This window comes from Sciurus carolinensis, chromosome 8 (genome assembly GCF_902686445.1).
Source record: "Sciurus carolinensis chromosome 8, mSciCar1.2, whole genome shotgun sequence".
Classification (NCBI taxonomy): Eukaryota; Metazoa; Chordata; class Mammalia; order Rodentia; family Sciuridae; genus Sciurus; species Sciurus carolinensis.
In genome coordinates this window covers 12714997-12734973 of record NC_062220.1, presented here as the reverse complement: position 1 = coordinate 12734973, position 19977 = coordinate 12714997, and the positions used below count along the sequence as shown (strand labels likewise).

The window sequence follows — 19977 nt, the reverse complement described above, 5'->3', positions numbered from 1 at the left end:
ACTGACTCCCGATATTAAGAGCGAACAACCCGCTGGCCAAGTTGGGACTCGTTCACTAAGCTTTATCTTTCTTGCTGTCACTGATTCCGTCAATTCATTAAAGCCTGTTTCTCTCTCTGGGTGCCACTTAGTGAGTTTCATTGCTGTTTATTGTGCTTGTTAGCCCATAGATCTTTCACAATTTTCATCGGGTTCCGAAGGCTCCTTAAATACTAGTTGTGATCAGCCCTTTAGCAGCCTGTGCTTTCATAAGCACGTCTTTGAACAAGTAAAAGACCTAGGAGACCAAGATGGGATAGGCTGACGGAGGGGAAAAGAGCCAGAAGTAATTCCACCAGGTGCCTGCGCTGCCTGAAAGGACCAGCAGGTGGTAGCAACACTGCGTGCCAAGGCCGCAGCTCTCTAGGACCGAAACAATGGACCCCTAATCCAGTCCTGAGGTTAAGAGGTTAGGGGTGGGCGGAGACGTTTTTCATCGTGGCGCCCCCCGCGTCCCTCAACCGTGCCTCCGGGCACACACTGGGAGCACCTTGGACCGCCTCTCGTCACTGTGGGAAGTTTCTCTGTGGAGCGCAGGCGAGGGAGGAGGCGCCCAGAGGTGCAGCGACTTGCCCAAGCCATGTCAGAGCCAGGCAGCAACACCAGGACTTCCCCTTTCAGCCCCAAGCTTCCCTGTCCCTTGGGGTGGGTGGAGGGCGAAGGCTGGAGCCCGAAGCCCCGACGTTGATTCAAATCCAGGCACTAAAACCGAGAAGAGTTCGGGGCTGGAGCAGGTGCCCCTCTCCCTGGCTGCAGAACCCCCGCACCACCGTCCGGACCCCCGGGATGCCTGTTCTCTTCTTCCAGCCCCTTCCTTTCTTCCTTCTCCTCTTCTACGCCCGCCTTAGTTCTAACCTCAGTAGGAGCCCACTGCCTAGTTCCCAGAGTTAAAGCCGAGGAGGCGGGGAGGGCGCGGGCTGGGGCTCCGTCCCGCCCCGGGCGCCTGCAGCGACCAGTCGCGCTCGGCTCCGCGGGCTGGAGCCCAAGGGTTTGAATGCGTCTCCCAGCCTCCCGCTCGCAGCCCGCCGCCGCAGCTCACGCGTGCCACCCTCCCGGCCCACGTCCCTCCTGCCCGGGCAGCACCCGCGGGCGGAGGCCGCCCCTCCCCGGCGCTCCCGCGAGCCCAGGGCGCGCCCCGCGTCTCCCCGCGCTCCCCCGCGCCGGGCGAGGAGCGGGCGCCGCGCACTCGCCGCCTAGGCCGGGAGGGCGGGCTCGGCTCCCCGGAAGAGGGGAGAAGGAGGGCGGCCGAAGGGGCCGGAGAGGGGCGGGCCGGGCTGGGAGGGGACGCGGAGGGGGCGGGCCGGGCTGCGCTCGCTCCTGCCGCCGCTCCAAAGCAGCGGGCGGTGGGACCCGCGACTGAGCTCTGCGACCGCGATCGCGACACTAGCTCTGCACCATCCGGCGCCCCGCCTCCGAAGAAGCCCCTGCCGCTAGCCCCCGGTTCGCCCCGGAATCCCAGAGACTCCGGCGCGGAGCAGACGCGGGCAGCAGGGTCCCCGGACCCGAGAAGACGCGCACAGAGCGGGGTGAGCTCGGGGAGCCGCAGCTCCGCCGCGGGCCCTCGGGGGCGCAGACCTGCGGAGCTCGAGGCCGGCGGGAAGGTGAGACGGGGTCGCAAGCGGCATAGGGGTCGGTGAATAGTGTGCCTGGGGACAGAGGCATTAAGGTTTGCAAAGTGCAGGGGCCCTTCAGGCAGGGCCTCTGCACACCCTGGAGGGCCTCCTGGGGGAGTGCTGAGTATACCTCCCCAAGGCTAGAGCGGGTTCGTGAGGGGCGAGGGAATACCCCCACCGTCTCTCGTTGACGCCCCTCCATCCTTGCTATTGGGGCCCCCTCCGCCGTTTTTCCAGAGACCCTTCTCTGGCTCTGGCTTGGGGGTCCTGATCTGGGTGTGGGGGTTCCTCGCAGAGGCCGACTCGCGGCGTTAGGAGAAGGATCGCCCATCCCTCCGATTCCAGTGGCATCTCTCCAATCCCTTTGGAGCTGGGAGGAGCCAGGAGACCGGTCCACACTTGCCCCCAGCTCCGCACAGCATCCCCTGCGCCCCCGTCCCCCGCCCCTCTTCCCCATCACCACATTTAAGCCTTGAAGGCGAGGCTCAGTTTGTGCTCACCAGCCCTGACCCCCAAGTTGTAACCGAAGTCTCCTGCCTGCGCCTGCCCCAACTCCACCCCTCTCCGAATCTGGGTGCTTGGCCTTGCCTGCCCCCCACCCCCACCCACCGATCTTGGCTGTCTGGCACCCTCTCTCCTCCCATCCCTAGGGGAGCTGGCATGGGCCCAGCATAGCTGATGTTGTAATGTCCCTGGCAGTGCCCATGTAGAAGAGCTGCCGGGCCTGTTCCCAATCAGTTAACCCAGTCCCTTCACCCGCCGGGGGAACTTGACTCAGGCTCTGGAAGGGGAGATGATGGCTCTGAGCTGAGAGACCAGTGGGATGGAACCTGAGGCTGTTCACAGTCCAGGGAAGCTGCCCAAGTACTGTGGCTTGGGGGGATTGAGCTCTGCTCAGTGGAGTAATGGACTTTCCAGGGCAATGGACCTTTTTTTCTTGAAGGAAAACTAGGATGGGGGTTCCCGTGCACCTGCCTAGTGACTATGTTCTTAGGTACCTATGTTCCTATGTATCTAACTAGACTCCTGTGGAGTCTGTTGGTCCATTCAGGGTTTAAGAAGATGGCTGGAAATGACCATGGAGTTAGGATCAACATGCCTGGGTGACAGAGCGTGGGAAAGGCAGATGCTTCCTCTGGGACAGCAACAATCTCAGCTCCTCACTGTCACCTGTACCTGGGTGCTAGGTCCCCTGCCCATACCCCGCCCTCCACTCTAGATGGAAGGGGAATGGCAGCGAAGGTGTTGGAAGCCTTGGTTTCCCTTTGTCTCCTTCTTATTTGGCCCCTCCCCCAGCCCAGGTGTTTCTGCGGAAGCACCTCCCAGGAGAGAGCTCTCACCCAGACAGAGGGGCAGGGTTCATGGGACCCCTCCAGAACAGCACTGAGGGGTATACTCTGGTGCACACGCATCTCCCAACTTGCTTCTGCTGCCCACCTTGCCTTACACACATTCCCTTACACACCGTGCCAGGGAGAGACATCCTCAGGCATCTGGGGACACAGGTCCTGATCCTCCCACCACCTTTCACTAGTCATCCCTCATGCACATTTGCCCATTGCCCCAACACCCTCCCTTATGCTGTTTTCCAAAGCCAACCACGTCACTGGTCAGTACACAGAGTGGCATATTCTGCGTGACTGTCTGGCTGGACCCAGACACTGCCTGCATCCTAAAAGCCTCCTCCAGCTCCACAGCCTGGGAGTGGGAGGCACATTTGTCTGCGTTGGCGTGCTCTGGGGGACATTCTCTGAGGCTGGAGGCCTCCAGGGACACAGGACTATCCTCAGCTAGGTGATCCATGAATTGACTTTTCCAACATGGGCAGCAGGGGATCAAGAGCCAAAGGACAACCACCTCCTCCCTGTCTGTCCTAAATGCTGCCTTAAAGCCTGCCAGAATCCTTTTCGAGGCAGAAGGCCAGAGCACGGAGAGCTACCCAGAGGGTCTCCAGGGTGCAGATTAAAGGGCAGAGGCGGCAGCATTCAGCTGAGCAAGGATTATATTGGAATTTCCTGGGCGTTTAACAGCTGCAGACCAGGGCAGAGGACAGGGCCTGTGGTGCTGACCCCTCCCACGGTGACCCTGCAGCTAACAGGTGTGAAAACCAGCCCAGCAACCACAGCAGACATAAATCCACCAGGCCCCTCTGCCTTGGGACACTCCCTCTCCCTGCTGGCCTGCAGCCGCCGCCCCTCCTGCCCAGGCTCCCTTGCCTCCAGAGGTGCCCTGTGTTACAGGAGACCCCCTGTTTCCTTCTTTCCCATGGTACCCCTAATCCTTGCTTGACATAATAGCAGAAAAGTATGAGGACAATGTGAACTTCTTGGGAGAGAAGCTTAAAGAACTTGCCAAGACAAAAAGTGACTTTGCTTATGTTGCTCTCAGCTCATCTTCTACTGTCTTCATCTCCACTTTCTTCTTATAGATGAAAATTCCTAGATATTTTGAATCCCTAGAGGGTAACAGACCAGGGGATAAAATGTAAATATACGCTGTATTTGTCTATGTTTAAAACACTTTCTCGTTTAGATTTTGTTGTAACTATAAAGATAAGGTATGCTTATTGTAACAAGAAAAACAATTCAAATATGTGTAAGACAAAGTTAATTATACCCCACCTACCACCCTCCATTTCAACCTCCTACAGTAACCAATTTTAATGATCCAATATATCTCTGTCATACCTGCCTCTAAGCTTATCTGGCTTGCATTATTTAATTTTTAAAATTCACTTTGTGGATCGAGGTGCATAAACTCTATTAAGGAAGCTGGATTTGCTCATGAAAGTAACATATTTAGCATTTAATTGGAGCACAGTTAATTTTTCAAATTGCATACAGATTTACTAATTTACTTTTGAATCTTTCATTTTCTTAGAGACTTCATGAGCTATGCTTTATAAGCAAAGATTCTACAAGCCTCTAATTTTTGCCAGTTTCTGAAAATAAAATACAACCTTGATGACCAAGAGCCTATCTTAGTTTTGTAAACCAAAGAAAGGTAGCATGCTTGTGGATCTAGTGTCTCCAGTGTAGCAAGATGACAAAAAGTGATATATATAGCTGGGTGCCATGTTGCAAGCCTATAATCTCAGCTACTTCAGAGGCTGAGGCAGGAGGATCACAAGTTCAAGGCCAGTTTCAGCAACTTAGCAAGACCTTGTCTCAAAATTAAAAATAAAAATGGCTGGGGATGTAGCTCAGTGGTAGACACCCCTGCCTGAATTCAACCCCAGTACAAAAGAGGGAGAGAAAGAGAGAGAGAGAGAGAGAGAGAGAGAGAGAGAGAGAGAAGCAGAGATACAGTGAAATATATCCAGAAAAGGAGCTGAGAAAAAAATATGAAGCGATAGAATGCAATTTTTATCACATGAAACTCTAATCAGTCTCATTTTCTGTGCTGTCGTTTTACATCCACATTTCTGCTGCTTCGGTTGTTTTATATTTTTAAAACCTTACATGCATCTGAAATTTGAATGTTTTCCTGATTGAAATCAGTTTTTGGCACTTTCTCGCATGGAGATTTCTAAACATGGCCAGTTCTTCTCATGAACTGGAGTAGAGAGAGGACTCTTGCAGACCACAGGAGGAAAAACGAGACCTGGACTTGCTGAGGCCTCTTCCCCATGATGCAGCGGTGTCCTCTTGCTTGATGGTGCCCAGGATGCACTCCTGGGTGTTCCATTTCCACTGCCATTGAAGGCACCTTTGAAAGTCAGGTTCCAAGTCTTGCTTGCTTAGTATTCCAGGCATGCACATTAGTCATGTTCTTGTCGCTTGTTTTTCTACCTTTGAAACTTGCTTCAGAAGACCGCAGTGGTATGAATTAGTTGACAGCAATTTATTCCATATCTTTAAGTTTCCTCTTGCTGTATTTTTTATTCTTGCTGTAGAGATCCATTCAGCCTTTTTATCTATTAAAAAAATGAAAGACTTGAATTTATCTGTTTTGTTAGATAAGCAAAAACTGACCTAACTTCCTAGTCTGACTCAGCAGTCATTTTTCTTCTAAAGAAACTTGGTTCTAACCTTCAGTATTCTGGGTCTGAATCAAAAGGGGTTCTTATCAAATAGCAGAATACACTTCTGGGTATTTAGAATCTTCAACTGTTTCTTTTTTCATGAATATCTTTGTTCTTAGTAAAATTTCAAGAAATTACTCAAGTGGCAATCTCCATGCAGTGTCTCCATTTGATTCTTTTCTCTCTGATTGTTCTTGATGACAGAAGCAAATTGACAAAGCAAATTGCTCTTACTTGTTTCTGAATCTTCTGGAGAGAGGCCAGCTTCATGTTGTCATTAAGATGCGTGCTAAGGCTATCCAAGCACGCCCTGATGCAGCCACAGGCCACTGCGTTACTTGTATTGTGGGTCATCAAAGGAAATATCTTGCCATTCTTCATCTTCTAGAATGTTCCATATGGTTCAGTTGATATTATTTGTGGAGCATCTTTTCTGTCTTGCTTTGCTGTCTTTCAATCTAAAAAATTCATTACGATGTTACCAAAATATTTATTATTCTTTCATGATTGTCTAGTTGTGAGTTTAGGAAAGCAGAGTCCTTATTGTTTCTTCTTTGTACCAATCACAGAACCCATTCATGATCCGCCTGAAAGAGACTATTTTAAAGAATATCTTCTGGGCAAATCGTAAAATAGCCTTCATTGTTTAAAAGCTTGCCTCTGGCATTCTCTGTTCTTGATAACAGTGTTCCCAAAGACTGAGGCTCTCGACAGAATCTGGTTTGCTTTTGTGTGTCAAGCATGTTCCCAAATTCAGGCACTGAGAATTTGGGGATTGCACCTGCAACATGAATTGCTTCGAGGTGTTTATTGAACAGCTGTTGGTGATGGAGTCATTGTTTCTGAAGTTCAGAGAGCTAGGCATGCCCTCTACTTCAGGATCTGCCTGTTCCTCTCTGGAGCTTTTATTTCATCGGTGAATGATCCCAACAACATTTAGGACAGTATTTGCAAAGAATCTCTTTTTCTTAAAAACTGTTTGCCACATGGAACTGCTTCTTACTTGCCTCCATGTGTTGTGAATTGAACTCTATTGGAGATCTGAGGGGTCAATTTCAGTGGCTAGTTGAAGGACGCCCAAATGTACCTCTCCATGATACCGACTTCATGGAGATGACACTCGAAGGCTTCATCTTATGATGCAGCCAGCATGAACATAAAAAATTAGATGAATGGGAATGAAATTATGGCTTTCATCTTGATCAGAGTCTAATAGAGTTTCATAGTTTGATCTCAGTTTCACTGAGAAACACATAGTTTTCTATACCACTGTGAATCACAAGACCCCACATACCCAGGGGGCAGCTTCCCCTCCGGTTGGCTTATTTTTTCCTCAGTCCTCTCCTTTAGACAATGCATGTCTTCCTTCTCCACAGAAATAAATGGATCCTACCGCTCCTGTCCATATAGCACTTGAACTCTTGAGACCCGGTCACAAGGAGGGTCAGAGTGCCACCAGTCTCTAGAGCAACAGCCAAGGTGCCCAGCCAGCCTGCTGTCATAACTGGAGGTAGGCATGCCTGGTCCCTGCAGGTGGTATGATACTCTACCTTCTAAAGATACAGGAAGGTTTTCTTTAAGAAGCAGCCATTGCATAGTTCAAATAAATTATTCTGAGTCAGAAACATTGTTTTAATTCGTTTTACTAAACAGTTATTATCGACGGTTCTAAATGACATTTTAATTAATGATTTAGTTGAAAAGATAATATGTATGCAAGATTTTTTAAATATTAGATCTAAGGAGAATACAGTGAAAGTAAGTCCTCCTAGCTGTGGTGCCCAGTCCTCTCCTTTTCATTTCTTCCAAGGTGCATATGTCTCCACAAAATATCCATTCCTTCTTACATATGAATAGATTTGTTCATCTTTTGTGTGTGTGTGTGTGTGTGTGTGTGTAGGTGTGTGGTACTGGGGATTGAACCCAGGGATGTTCTATCACTGAGCTATGTAACTATAGTCCCAAGCACTTTTTATTTTATTTTATTTTATTTTATTTTATTTTATTTTATTTTATTTTATTTTATTTTATTTTAAGGCAGAATATTACAAAGCTGCTTAGGGCCTCCTGAAGTTGCTGAGGCTGTTCTCTAACTTGCAATCCTCCTGCCTCAGCCTCCTGAGTAACTGTGTTTACAGGCATGTGCTACCATACCCAGCTAAGTTTATTTCTCTGTTTTCTTTTTCCTTTTTCTTTCTTTTTTCATTGTCTTTTCCCCACAGGTATTTTATTTTATTTTTTATTGGTTAAGTTATATATAACCTTAGGATTCATCTTGACATGATTATTAAAGCATAGAAAATAGAGTTTACCTTATCTTTGTCTGTGCATACCATTTTTACTTGGAAGTTAGCCTATATTCCTTGTTAAGGATGTGCCACAATTTCTTAACCATTGTCCTTGATGGACAGTTTATAGTCTTTGTCTTATAAACAATTAACATGAGTATCCTGCTCAAATACCTATGCAAACTGTCCTTGGTGTACTTCTTAGGAGTGAAACTGTAGATACATTCGCCAACTGTTCTCCGCACACCAAGATTCCAATTGGAACTCATAGTATGATAGATAGAAGATAACCTATTATCCATACTTGTCCAACATGATTATCAACTTCATAAGTAAAAATAAAATAAAATCTTAGAACTGGGTATGTTGGCATGCACTTGTAATCCCAGCTGCTCTCTGGAGGCTAAGGCAGGAGGGTTGCAAGTTTGAGGTCAGTCTCAACGACTTAGTGAGGCCCTAAGCAACTTAGTGAGATCCTGTCTCAAAATAAAAAATAAAAAGGACTGGGGATGAAGCTCAGTGGTAGAATACCCCAGGGTTCAATCCTCAATACCAAAAAAAAAAAAAAAAAAGAAAGAAAAAAAAAAAAAGGTCTTAGTCAGGCTGCAATGACAAAGTGCCATAGATTGAGTGTCTTATAAACAATGGGAATTTCTTTCTCGCCGTTCTGGAGGCTGATTGGAGGTCAGAGTGCCATGGTTGTGTTCTGGCGAGTTATCTTCTGGACTGCAGACAGTCTTCTTTAACTTTCACAGTAACACTGCTGGTAGAAAGAGGGCTAGAAAGCTCTTTGGGGTCTCTTAGGAGAGCACTAATCCTGTTCATGAGTGCTCCACCCTCATGACCTAGTTACCTGCCAAAGTCCCCAACTCTAAATACTGTCACACTGGGGGCTAGGATTTTGACATGTGAAGCCGGGGCAGAGGAACCAACATTCAGTCTCTAACAAATGGCAGGTCACCGTTGTTTTAATAGGCCCTCCTTTAAATGTGAGCAAACAAAAAGCATCTTTTCATATGTTTAAGCCATACACTTATTTTTCTGTTAGCCACAGAAAAAAAACGTGCCCCTTGGGGGAGAGAACCTTTGTTCGCCGAGTGTGTGCCAGACCTACATAGCTCTCTCCTCATTTATCTTTCGGAGTCTTTATGCCCGTGTTCTTTTTACATCTGTTCTATCTTCCCTCCCTTCATACCCCACAGCCATCTTTCTGTGTCCCTCGCGCTTCGCTGCCTCTGTGAAGTGTCTCGAATACCCAGGGCAGCATTGCTGGGGCCCAGGGAGCATCCCTGTGTCCGTAAGGACAGGACTGCTTCCTACCCACCTGTCTTTAACAAGAAGAACCTTCTAACTTCCAGTACAGAGTGGCCATTGGAGAAAGGGAGGAGAATAAATGAAGAGAAAGAACTGGAATAACGCCTTTCACAAAAAAAGGGTGAGCCACAACTACCCGGTACTCCCCCTCTGAGGCAGAGGGCCAGGAGAATCAAATGCACAGAGACACGGTCACACGGGGAGTAGCAATAAGCAGCCTGGCACGAGGCCCTCCAGGATGCTGAACTTGCACAGCAGATCCCCAAGAGAGCTCCCTGTTGCCTTCTGCCCCACGGTGGGTGCCGGGGCAGTTTGAGATTCGGCATCAGGTGCGGTGTCTGGGCTGGATATAGGAATGCAATTTCCTCCCCACCCACCCTACCTCTCCCGGGCCTCTGTGTGTCCCTAGGAAGTAAGCTTCACTGCCAACCCCCCTTCAAGCAAAAGCCACAGCCCCACCTGGGAGCAGGGTGGTGGCCGGGGCAATGGTGGGAGCCTTGAAGATGCCCCATGGCTACTGAGGGGGCTGCCCGGTCAGGGAGCAGAGTGGCGGGCATGGTGTACAGCCTGTGGGTCCTGGTCCTGGGGCCCTCAGTCCTGGCTCTGGAAGGTAAGAAGGAGGGGCGGCCTGGTGGGGGCCAGTGAGGGTGAGAAATGGGAACGACTCAGAAGTGAGGGAGATGGCGAAAGAGGGGAGGCCTGGGGAGGGGTCGGGAGCTGCGTCAGGGATTCCAGAGACCGGTTCCTGACAGACAGCTGGCAAATGAAATGGACCAGGGAGGGACATTCTTTGGTTCCCCACGGGAATGGAGTTGGGGTCAGAGGTGCCAACTGGGCACTTGGCACTGAGTGCCCCTTCATCTCTGGGCAGAGGTGTTGCTGGACACCACAGGAGAGACCTCGGAGATTGGCTGGCTCACCTTCCCACCAGGTGGGGTGAGTGCCACTCTTCATTCTGAGCCCACCTCTGCCCCTCCCTGTTCCCTAGAGTGGAATTTGGGAAGGAATCCCTGGGTCCTGTGAGTGGGATAAGACTCCCTTCCTCCCTGAGCAGGATTTCAAGGCATGGTTGTCATTGTCTCAGTGGAGCAGCTGTGTCCCCTTCACCCCACCCCCTACCCCAATGCCTCCCTGCCCAAGCGCGGAGCAGCTGATGCCTCTCCTGGCCCCCTGCAGTGGGACGAGGTAAGCGTTCTGGATGACCAGCGCCGCCTCACTCGGACCTTCGAGGCATGCCACGTGGCAGGGGCTGCTCCGGGGACCACGCAGGACAACTGGCTACAAACGCACTTTGTGGAGCGGCGAGGGGCCCAGAGGGCACACATCCGACTCCACTTCTCCGTGAGGGCCTGCTCCAGCCTGGGCGTGAGCGGGGGCACCTGCCGGGAGACCTTCACCCTTTACTACCGCCAGGCGGAGGAGCCTGACAGTGCCGACAGCATTTCAGCCTGGCACCTCAAACGCTGGACCAAGGTGGACACAATCGCAGCAGATGAGAGCTTTCCTGCCACCTCCTCGTCCTCCTCCTCCTCTTGGGCTGTGGGGCCCCAAGGGACTGGCCAGCGGGCGGGGCTGCAGCTGAATGTCAAGGAACGAAGCTTTGGCCCTCTTACCCAGCGTGGCTTCTACGTGGCCTTCCAGGACACAGGGGCCTGCCTGGCCCTGGTAGCGGTCAAGCTCTTCTCCTACATCTGCCCCACTGTGCTCCGTGCCTTTGCCTCCTTTCCTGAGACACAGGCCAGTGGGGCTGGGGGCGCCTCCCTGGTGGCAGCTGTGGGCACCTGTGTGGCTCACGCAGAGCCAGAGGAGGATGGAGTTGGGGGCCAGGCAGGGGGCAGCCCCCCCAGGCTGCACTGCAATGGGGAGGGCAAGTGGATGGTAGCTGTTGGTGGCTGCCGCTGCCAGCCCGGACACCAGCCTGCCCGCGGAGACAAAGCGTGCCAAGGTGAGAGTCCACTCCCCTACACTGACCCAGCGCCTCCCACCTGCTCCCAACCTTGGGCTCCTCCCCTAAGCACCCCAAACTGCTTTGTTCCCTGAAAGTTCAGGGTCAAGCCATCTTAGGACAGGACCCCTTTCCCCCATTTTATTTACTAAAGTGTGTACACTTGCTCACACCCATTCATCTGAAATTTCTGGAAGCTTCTGGAACTTTCCACAATTGCTATGGATATGTGGGTGCAGACCTAAGAAGTGATATAGATCAAAAGTTGCTAAACTCCTGGATTACCCGGGAATGGGGTGGCTCGTTCCATTTCTGTCTAGCTGGGGAGGGTTCACTGCAGTACCAGGCGGCTGGGAAGGTGCAAGTGGAAGGCAGCAGTGGATATACTGCAGAGAGGGGTTATGCAACCACGCCTGCGGGGCTTGCGGGCCTGCAACCCCTGTCTCACCTCACTCTTTCATCAATGGAAATGCAGTTCTGCCCAGTGACTGACAGCAGTCTCTGCCCTAGGCAAGAGAAGGAGGGGGGTAGGTCTCAGGAGGACAGGAGAACCAGCGCTGGGGAGCAGAGAGCTGTGCTGAAGCCTGGGTGCAGGTGCTTGGGAGGTCAAGGTGGTGGATGGAGCAAGAGTGACACCCCATTCTCTCTGCCTCCTCAGCCTGCCCTGGGGGGTCCTATAAGGCCGCAGCCGGGAATGCGCCCTGTTCGCCATGCCCCGCCCGCAGCCACTCCCCCGACCCTGCAGCCTCCGTTTGCCCCTGCCTCCAGGGCTTCTATAGGGCCAGTTCTGATCCACCAGAGGCCCCATGTACTGGTGAGTCTGCCTCCCTGCCCAGCGTGGAAAAGAGCCTGGGAGCGGGGCTGGAAGCAGGGGAACCTACTACCAAACCGGGTGCCTTTTGCATTTGGAGTGACTTTCTTTTTCTCCTGTTTACTTGTTTTTCTCCCTTCCCTGCCACGCCTCCCTCCTCCTCCCACCACCTCTTGTTTTCTGCCTCCGCCCCACGCCCTCGTCCCTCCTCTGGATGCCCACCCTCCTCTCCGCCCTCCTTCCTCCTCCGTCATCTCCACCCTCCCACTTCTTGGTCCTGCCCTTACTGCACCTGACGGCACCCAGGCCCTCCATCAGCACCCCGGGAGCTTTGGTTTGAGGTGCAAGGCTCAGTGCTCATGTTGCACTGGCGCCTGCCGCAGGAGCTGGGGGGACGAGGGGACCTGCTCTTTAATGTCGTGTGCAAGGAGTGTGGAGGTCACCAGGAGCCTGGCAGCGGGGGCTCCTGTCGCCGCTGCAGAGATGAGGTGCATTTTGACCCCCGCCAGAGGGGCCTGACTGAGAGCCGAGTGTTAGTCGGGGGGCTCCGAGCACATGTACCCTACATCCTAGAGGTGCAGGCTGTCAATGGGGTGTCTGAGCTCAGTCCTGACCCTCCCCACGCTGCAGCCATCAACGTCAGCACCAGCCATGAAGGTAAGCCCCTTGACCCAGCGTAATGACATCTCCTGGTAGCTCCTTAGGACCCGCTGCTGCCCTCCCCACACCTGCCCTCCCTTCAGGCTGCCTTAGAATCCCTAGTCTAAGCTGCATGCCCCCCACTCACCAGGGATGCTCCTGCTCCCAGAGACTCCCATCCCCCTAATAATTCCTACCGGAATCCAGTCCCCTCTGCAGTCCCTGTGGTGCACCAAGTGAGCCGGGCAGCCAACAGCATCACTGTGTCCTGGCCACAGCCTGACCAGACCAATGGGAACATCCTTGACTATCAGCTCCGCTACTACGACCAGGTGGGCAAGGAGCAGGGGGCGTGGCAGCAGGGCTGCTGGGAGCACAAAGTCCCCACCAGAGAGTCTGGGGTTCGTTAAGGCAAGGGGGAATCTTAGGGGACGGTAGCCCCAGGAATGTGTTTGAGAGCCATCTCTGCTGAGGAGGGCAGCGAGGCCTTGTGGGTGAGAGCAGGAGCAAGTGGGGTCAGCCGTGCAGGGAGTGAGTGGCTGTTGCCCCCAGGCAGAAGACGAATCCCACTCCTTCACTCTGACCAGCGAGACCAACACTGCCACAGTGACGCGGCTGAGTCCTGGCCACATCTACGGCTTCCAGGTGCGGGCTCGGACTGCTGCTGGCCACGGCCCCTATGGGGGCAAGGTCTATTTCCAGACGCTGCCTCAAGGTGAGGGGTGCCTGCATGGGAGCGGGGTGCCCAAGGGGACAGTGAGGAGAGGTCAAGACCCTCCTGGCCTTGAACCTTGACCCAGCATCTTCTGGACCAGAGGCTCTGGGAAAGGAGGATGTGAGGAGGGTACTGTGGCTGAGCCCTGACCTCAGGGGCTGTCTGGGGAGGGAGGGTGTGTAGGGATGAACGTGTGGGTTGTGTGGATGTGCATGTTGTGTGTGCGTGTGTGGGGCGGTAGGGGTTGTGGGCACATGTACAGGACTGAGTGCGTATTCGTGCATATGTGCATATGTGTGCGTGTGTATGGGTTTGTTTTGGGCTGGGTGTGTACATACCCGTTGTGTGTTCATGTGTGTGGGTATGTCTGTGAGGAGGGAATGTGCCTGGGGTGTGTGGGTGCCTGGGGTAGCGGGGCGCATTCCCACGCTCATGTGTGAGGCCTGGTCCCCCAGGTGAACTGTCCTCTCAGCTTCCAGAGAAGCTGTCCTTGGTGATTGGCTCCATCCTGGGAGCCTTGGCCTTCCTCCTGCTGGCGGCCATCACTGTCCTGGCTGTCATCTTCCAGCGGTGAGGCCCCTGTGCCCCGCCCCACCCCACCTGCCCAGCCCCGTCCATGTCCTGGCAGCCCTGGCTACCCTCAGACCTGCCCACGCACACCCTCTCCCACTACCCCAGCCCTGCCCTGGGCCCCGTGCAAGAGTGGGGAGCAGGGAGGCGCAGGGGTGGAGATGGGGCTGTCGTTCAGGTGGCCGCTTCGTCCCTCAGGAAGCGGCGGGGCACAGGCTACACAGAGCAACTGCAGCAGTACAGCAGCCCAGGTGGGCAGGAGGAGGGGACGGGACGGGACCGGGCTGGGGCAGGGGCTGGGTGGGGCTCCCTCACCAGCTTCCAGAAGCAAGCGGGCACAACTGGGGCATGTGGGCACCAGGCCTTGCCCCGCTGCCTCAGAGCCCACTCCTCCCGACAGGCCTAGGGGTGAAGTATTACACGGACCCTTCCACATACGAGGACCCCTGCCAGGCCATCCGAGAGCTTGCCCGGGAGGTCGACCCTTCGTATATCAAGATTGAGGAGGTCATTGGGGCAGGTACTATGGGGACAAGGAGGGACTGGGGGCTAGGAATCCCTCTAAGCGCGGCAGGACACTCTGAGCCCACGGCCCTTCCTTGACCCCTGTGCCACCTGCGCCCGTTCTCCAGGATCCTTTGGAGAAGTGCGCCGGGGCCGACTGCAGCCCCGGGGACGGCGGGAGCAGGCTGTGGCCATCCAGGCCCTGTGGGCCGGGGGCGCCGAGAGCCTGCAGATGACCTTCCTGGGCCGCGCTGCCCTCCTGGGCCAGTTCCAGCACCCCAACATCCTGCGACTGGAGGGCGTGGTCACCAAGAGCCGGCCACTCATGGTGCTGACGGAGCTCATGGAGCTCGGCCCCCTGGACAGCTTCCTCAGGGTCAGTCCAGCTGGGGTGGAGGAGGAGGGTGCGAGGGTCCAGGAGAGCTTGGGGTCCTGCCCTCTTCCAGGAGACAGCCTAGACCTTTGCTCCCTCTTCCCCGCCTCCCATGGTGGTCTTCGTCCTTTCCCAGGCTATTGTCTAAATCCCAAATCCGCCCTCTGCCCCCCACCGCCCCTCATGCTGGTGTTTGCTGCTCAGTTCAGTGTGTTCAGGGGCCTGCTCTGTTGCTGACCTCTGTCCCCTGCCCCTCAGCAACGGGAAGGCCAATTCAGCAGCCTGCAGCTGGTGGCCATGCAGCGGGGAGTGGCCGCCGCCATGCAGTACCTGTCCAGCTTTGCCTTTGTGCACCGCGCGCTCTCTGCCCGGAGTGTGCTGGTGAACAGCCACCTGGTGTGCAAGGTGGCCCGTCTTGGACACAGTCCTCAGGTGAGTGCAGAGCCCGAGAGGCTTAGCTAGGGTGGGTGTCAGGTAGGATATCGGTGTCTGCGGGTTGGAGCTCACCCATGGAATGGGGAGAAAGAAGCCCAGGCAAGGGGCCATTGAAGGATTTCAGGGACTAAGGCAAAGAAAGGGGTCTGGGGAGGGCAGGAGAGTTGCCATACGGGCACCCATTCCTGCCCTCCCCCTAAGGTGGAGGAGTCGCAGGCTCCAGAATCACTACAGCTGGGTACAAACCCAGAACACCCCAGCACATCTCCAGCACTGTAACCTCGGACAAATTCATATTCTTTATGCCTCAGCTTCTGCATCCTCATATCCACCCTACAGGAGTGTTCAGGGCATTAAATGAGACACTCAGCGTGAAACCTTTAACATATGCCTGAGCCCAGAGTAGTTGTTCAGTAAACCTGACTCCTCTTGCTATGATTATTGCTATTGCTGTGTTTGACTTCACTCCTCAGGGCACAAGTTGCTTGCTTCGCTGGGCGGCCCCAGAGGTCATTGCTCATGGAAAGCATACGACATCCAGCGATGTCTGGAGCTTTGGGATACTTATGTGGGAAGTGATGAGCTACGGAGAACGACCCTACTGGGACATGAGTGAGCAAGAGGTGAGCTTACCATGATCCCTCCCAGGCCCCCATATTCCAAGACCTCCCTTCTCCAATTCATTCACATCCTAAGATGACACAACTGGTAAAATCCATGCTTTAGAGTTCCCTCTCCACTCTGGCCTCCTGCTGCACCAGATCAGTCCATTCCTGCTTTTCTAACACTACTAGCAAGAGCTTCCTATCACCAGATGCTTCCCCTGACCCCCAGGTACTAAATGCAATAGAGCAGGAGTTCCGGCTGCCCCCGCCTCCCGGCTGTCCTCCCGGACTGCATCTGCTGATGCTGGACACATGGCAGAAGGACCGAGGCCGGCGGCCTCACTTTGACCAGCTAGTGGCTGCATTTGACAAGATGATCCGCAAGCCAGACACCCTGCAAGCTGACGGGGGCCCCGGGGACAGGTCTGGAACTTGGGGCTGGAGCCAGGGGGGGTAAATGAAAGCCAAAAAGAAAGCTGAGGAGAGAGGGCTAAGACGAGGAGGAGAGCTTGACCTGCTTGCCCCTCCTCGCCTTAGGCCTTCCCAGGCCCTCCTGAACCCTGTGGCCCTGGACTTCCCTTGTCTGGACTCGCCCCAGGCCTGGCTTTCGGCCATTGGATTGGAATGCTACCAAGATAACTTCTCCAAGTTTGGCCTCCGCACCTTCAGTGATGTGGCTCAGCTCAGCCTGGAGTAAGCAGGGGTGGCGGGTGGACAGGAACTCAAGGTCCCAGGAGAGGGCCCAGGTCTGATCCACTCCTTCCCCGCCAGAGACCTGCCTGCCCTGGGCATCACCCTGGCTGGCCACCAGAAGAAACTGCTGCACAACATCCAGCTCCTGCAGCAGCATCTGAGGCAGCCAGGCTCAGTGGAGGTCTGAGTGATGTCTGGGCAGGAAGCTGTGAGCTGATGATGCCGGTGACCCAGCCCTGGACACAGGTCCCAGGAGGGCGGCGCGAGGTGTGAGCCAGGCTCCATCTCGGCCTCTGCGCCGCCACGTTAATCCAGCCCTCCTCTGGACGCTGCATCCCCTCCTCCCCCTCTGCCAGCCTCCCCTACATTAAAGGGAAGGGAATTTGCAAGTTCAGGTGTGTCCAGGCCTCAGTCTGCAAGGAGGGGCGGAGCTGAGGATGTGGTTGGCAGGCGCAATGCAGACAAGCTGAAGCGGGTGGGACAGGGAGCAGGAAATGACTTTATTGGAAAGTGGTGAGACTCAGCCCAGCTTTTTTACCCCTAGAGAGGTGCCTGTCTCCCTCCCACGCGCCTTTCCATAAGCCCAGCGCTTCCCTCTTCAACTGTCTGGAGCACCCTGGGAAGGGCTCTCTCCCTTCCCACTTATTACACAGGGGTGGAGACAGGTGCCTGAGAAGGCAGACCTGTCCTTAAAGTGCTCTGACGTGCAATGGGACTTCCGTAAGAGAAGGAGGAAGGCCTCGGACAAGGTGAGGACCATAGCCTCAGCTTCTCTTAGCCCAGCTGAAGGCATCCTGGAGACCTGGAGCAGGAATTCCCAATGTGCCTAGCGTTCCTGGTATGCCCCCTTTCCCTCTGACCTCTAGGTTTTTGTTGGTTTTTGCTTTGTTCTGTTTTCATGCTCGCGGTGGAGTGAGCGCTCAGATCTGGTATTCCCAGCCCTCCCCGTCCTCCAGGCCCTGGTTGATCATCCCCCGCAGGTCCCTCCGCAGGTCCCTCCGCAGGGTCCCTTGCCGGAGCCTTTCCCAGTTGATGCTGCTACGGGAGGTGCTTCGAGACACTGAGGGTGTAGGGAAGGACAGGTGGGGGCCCAAGGGACGGCCCAGCTCTGGTTTTCCCCCTGAGTCTTTGTCCAAGCCCTCGGAGCAGAGGACTTCCTGCTGCTGGAAGGCCCGTGCGTAGCGTCGGATCCGCTGCCGGTTGAGATCCTGCCTGTCTTCCACCCTGTGGGATGCAGGAGGAGGACTTGAGCACCTGAGGAGCAGGAACTGAAGAACAGATGCAAGACCAGTGCCTCTCTCCTATCCACCTGCCCCCAGCCCACCATCATTGGCCTTTCTTCCCTGCAACTGGCATGGGCATGGGACACCTGGCCCGCAGCAGCCAGGGCCCAGGAAATAGCAGGCTCTGGTCCACCAGCTCTCGGGATGCTCCTGATGGGGCCACTTCCTCAGTAGCTGTGATCCCGTCAATGGATCTGAAACCTAGGGGGCACAGAGGCCTCCAAGGAGCCCCTGGGAGCAGGAGGTTGTCTGAGCAAAGGGTACCCTGCAAAAGTCATTGCTCGGGGGATGCCACCCAGCACCATCGCTTACCGCAGGAACCAGCGATCCCCCAGGCCGTACTCGCTCCCACAGATTCCGGAGCGAGGCCACAGGCAGCGAGGCAGCTTCCGCTCCAGCATCACAGTGGTGGCTACCACCTGCGTGTGAGGACAAGAGGGCAAGTCAGAAAGGAGCCCAGGTACAGAGGAGGCAATGTGAATTGAGAAGAAGAGCAGGGGAGGAAGGGCAACCCCAGCAGAGACAAGTGTTCCAGCAGCAAAGAAACTCGCAGCTCATGGCTTCCCAGAGGGGTGAGCAACGCCCCTGATCTGGGAGAGTGGTTAGAACTGGGTTGAGTCTCTTCTGTGGAGGAGAGTTTGATGGGACTTGAGCCCCACATGTCTTCACCCCAGACTTGACATTCATGGCAAAGCCTGGCAGTCAGCTGGGATGCAGAGATTCCCTTAGAAGGAGAGACCTTGTCCCAAGGAAGACAGGGAGAGTAGGGAAGCAAGTAGAAAGGGGTCTGAAAGGGCTCAGAATAGTCTGACCCCACATAACGGCCATTTATAGATGTAAACATCCTACTTGCAAATCTAATAATCTATACATTTTCAAGGGGAAAATATTTCCCAGAGCAAATCTCATTTAGTCAGCTTAGGTTTCACTGTTTTCATAGTTAAATGCCTTCCAGTATTTGGAATTTCCATTTTTATTTTGCTGAAATTATCTTTGTTGATATCAATTCTTTTCTAAGTATATTTTTACATAGGGATTTGATTCATCTGATTGTCTTATGCCCATCCTGATGATTTGGCTGAAGATAGCTTCTGCTGGGATAGGAAGTTTTTATGGCATTATTTTTAACACTTGCAATTTTTCTGGGTCAGATTTTGCAGACTTAAATATTGTCAAGAAAACTTGAAACTTCCATTCTCACTTGGGAGCAAAATTTACTGACTGTGGTTTTGGCCACTGTCAGCTTTTATTCCTGTTGAGTATTCTAGAAGAGATTGAGGTTTTCACTGTTGAGAAAGCCATGAGGAAATCTTTCCGGAGAGTCCGGTGTTGCTCTGTTGTTTTGCTAGTTCAATTCTTCTGCACACTTGGCATTATTTTGCATAGCATGGAATAACTATCCAAACATATGTAGGGCCAGACTACCTGCTGCTTCTCCCTGAGCATGGGCATTTCTTGGGCAGGAAGAGGATGACTTGCACTAACCTACCCAGCCACTGGGAGCTCACCTGGGCCCTCCAGAGCTCATCCCGCTCGTGAGCCACTCGCCAGTGAGTGTCGCCCATCATGGCGATGAGGAGGTTGAGCATGAGCAGCGTGGCGATGATGGCAAAGGCCGCGTAGGTGATGCTGTACATGAAGGGCAGGTCCACATCGTAGTTGGCAGGACCATCGATGATGGTGAGAAACAGCTCGAAGGTGCTGAACAGTGCCATGGGGTAGTCATAGAAATGGCCCAGCTCTTCAGGATCCTCTGTCTGGAAGATGATATAGAAGGCTGCTCCACCCAAGGGGGTGAGAGTTACCATGGCAACTGTATCATGACCAGCCCACGTCAGCTCATAGCTGCACATTTCCTTCCCATTCCCTTCACCCCCAGGATCACCGTCTCGGCCCACAGCACTCCATGTTTCAGGTTTTTTGTTCCCTTATTTCCTACAGGACTCACCCTCCTGATCTCAAGAACCACTCTCCCTAACACTCCCAATGTTCCCTTACCTCTGAGGAATCCCTCCTCTGACTTGTCTTTTCTCTTCCTTCCCTCCTTTCCCCAAGTTTAGCCATAGACATTCTGTACTCTGTAGGTTCCCCCAATCCCTCCCTCCATGGCCCCCATTCTGGATGGT

At 53.9% G+C, this 19977-nt stretch overlaps 2 protein-coding genes across 4 annotated transcripts in view; one reads left to right on the top strand and one right to left on the bottom strand.

Moving 5' to 3' along the window:
- Positions 1–1332: 1332 nt before the first annotated feature.
- Positions 1333–19858, top strand: Ephb6 (EPH receptor B6). Of its 3 annotated transcripts, none has more exons than XM_047560722.1 (19): positions 1333–1640; positions 7053–7186; positions 9323–9399; positions 9688–9888; positions 10150–10214; positions 10455–11223; positions 11882–12037; positions 12341–12691; positions 12881–13005; positions 13226–13388; positions 13844–13958; positions 14157–14209; positions 14359–14478; positions 14591–14838; positions 15094–15267; positions 15744–15893; positions 16105–16298; positions 16413–16568; positions 16647–19858. In XM_047560722.1, the coding sequence occupies exons 4-19, from the start codon at positions 9789–9791 to the stop codon at positions 16753–16755; spliced, it is 3048 nt and encodes a 1015-aa protein (XP_047416678.1). In that variant the 5' UTR covers positions 1333–1640; positions 7053–7186; positions 9323–9399; positions 9688–9788; the 3' UTR covers positions 16756–19858. The 3 variants fall into 3 exon arrangements, with proteins under 3 accessions (XP_047416678.1, XP_047416679.1, XP_047416680.1); XM_047560723.1 differs by having other exon boundaries at positions 9167–9399; XM_047560724.1 differs by lacking the exon at positions 7053–7186.
- Positions 17054–19977, bottom strand: part of Trpv6 (transient receptor potential cation channel subfamily V member 6) — a 14767-nt gene continuing 11843 nt past the window's right edge. Inside the window, exons 13-15 of the mRNA XM_047560725.1 lie at positions 19360–19628; positions 18164–18270; positions 17054–17792 (exon numbers count right to left, since the gene is read on the bottom strand). Of these exons, the coding sequence (XP_047416681.1) occupies positions 17489–17792; positions 18164–18270; positions 19360–19628 (680 nt within the window). The 3' untranslated portion in view covers positions 17054–17488. The remainder of the gene's footprint in view (positions 17793–18163; positions 18271–19359; positions 19629–19977) is intronic.

Coding starts and splice junctions, on each gene's coding strand:
- Ephb6 (XM_047560724.1), top strand. CDS start 9,789: ATGGCTACTGAGGGGGCTGCCCGGTCAGGGAGCAGAGTGGCGGGCATG. Junction 11,224..11,881: donor CGGAGACAAAGCGTGCCAAG/GTGAGAGTCCAC, acceptor CTGCCTCCTCAG/CCTGCCCTGGGGGGTCCTAT. Junction 13,389..13,843: donor TTTCCAGACGCTGCCTCAAG/GTGAGGGGTGCC, acceptor CTGGTCCCCCAG/GTGAACTGTCCTCTCAGCTT.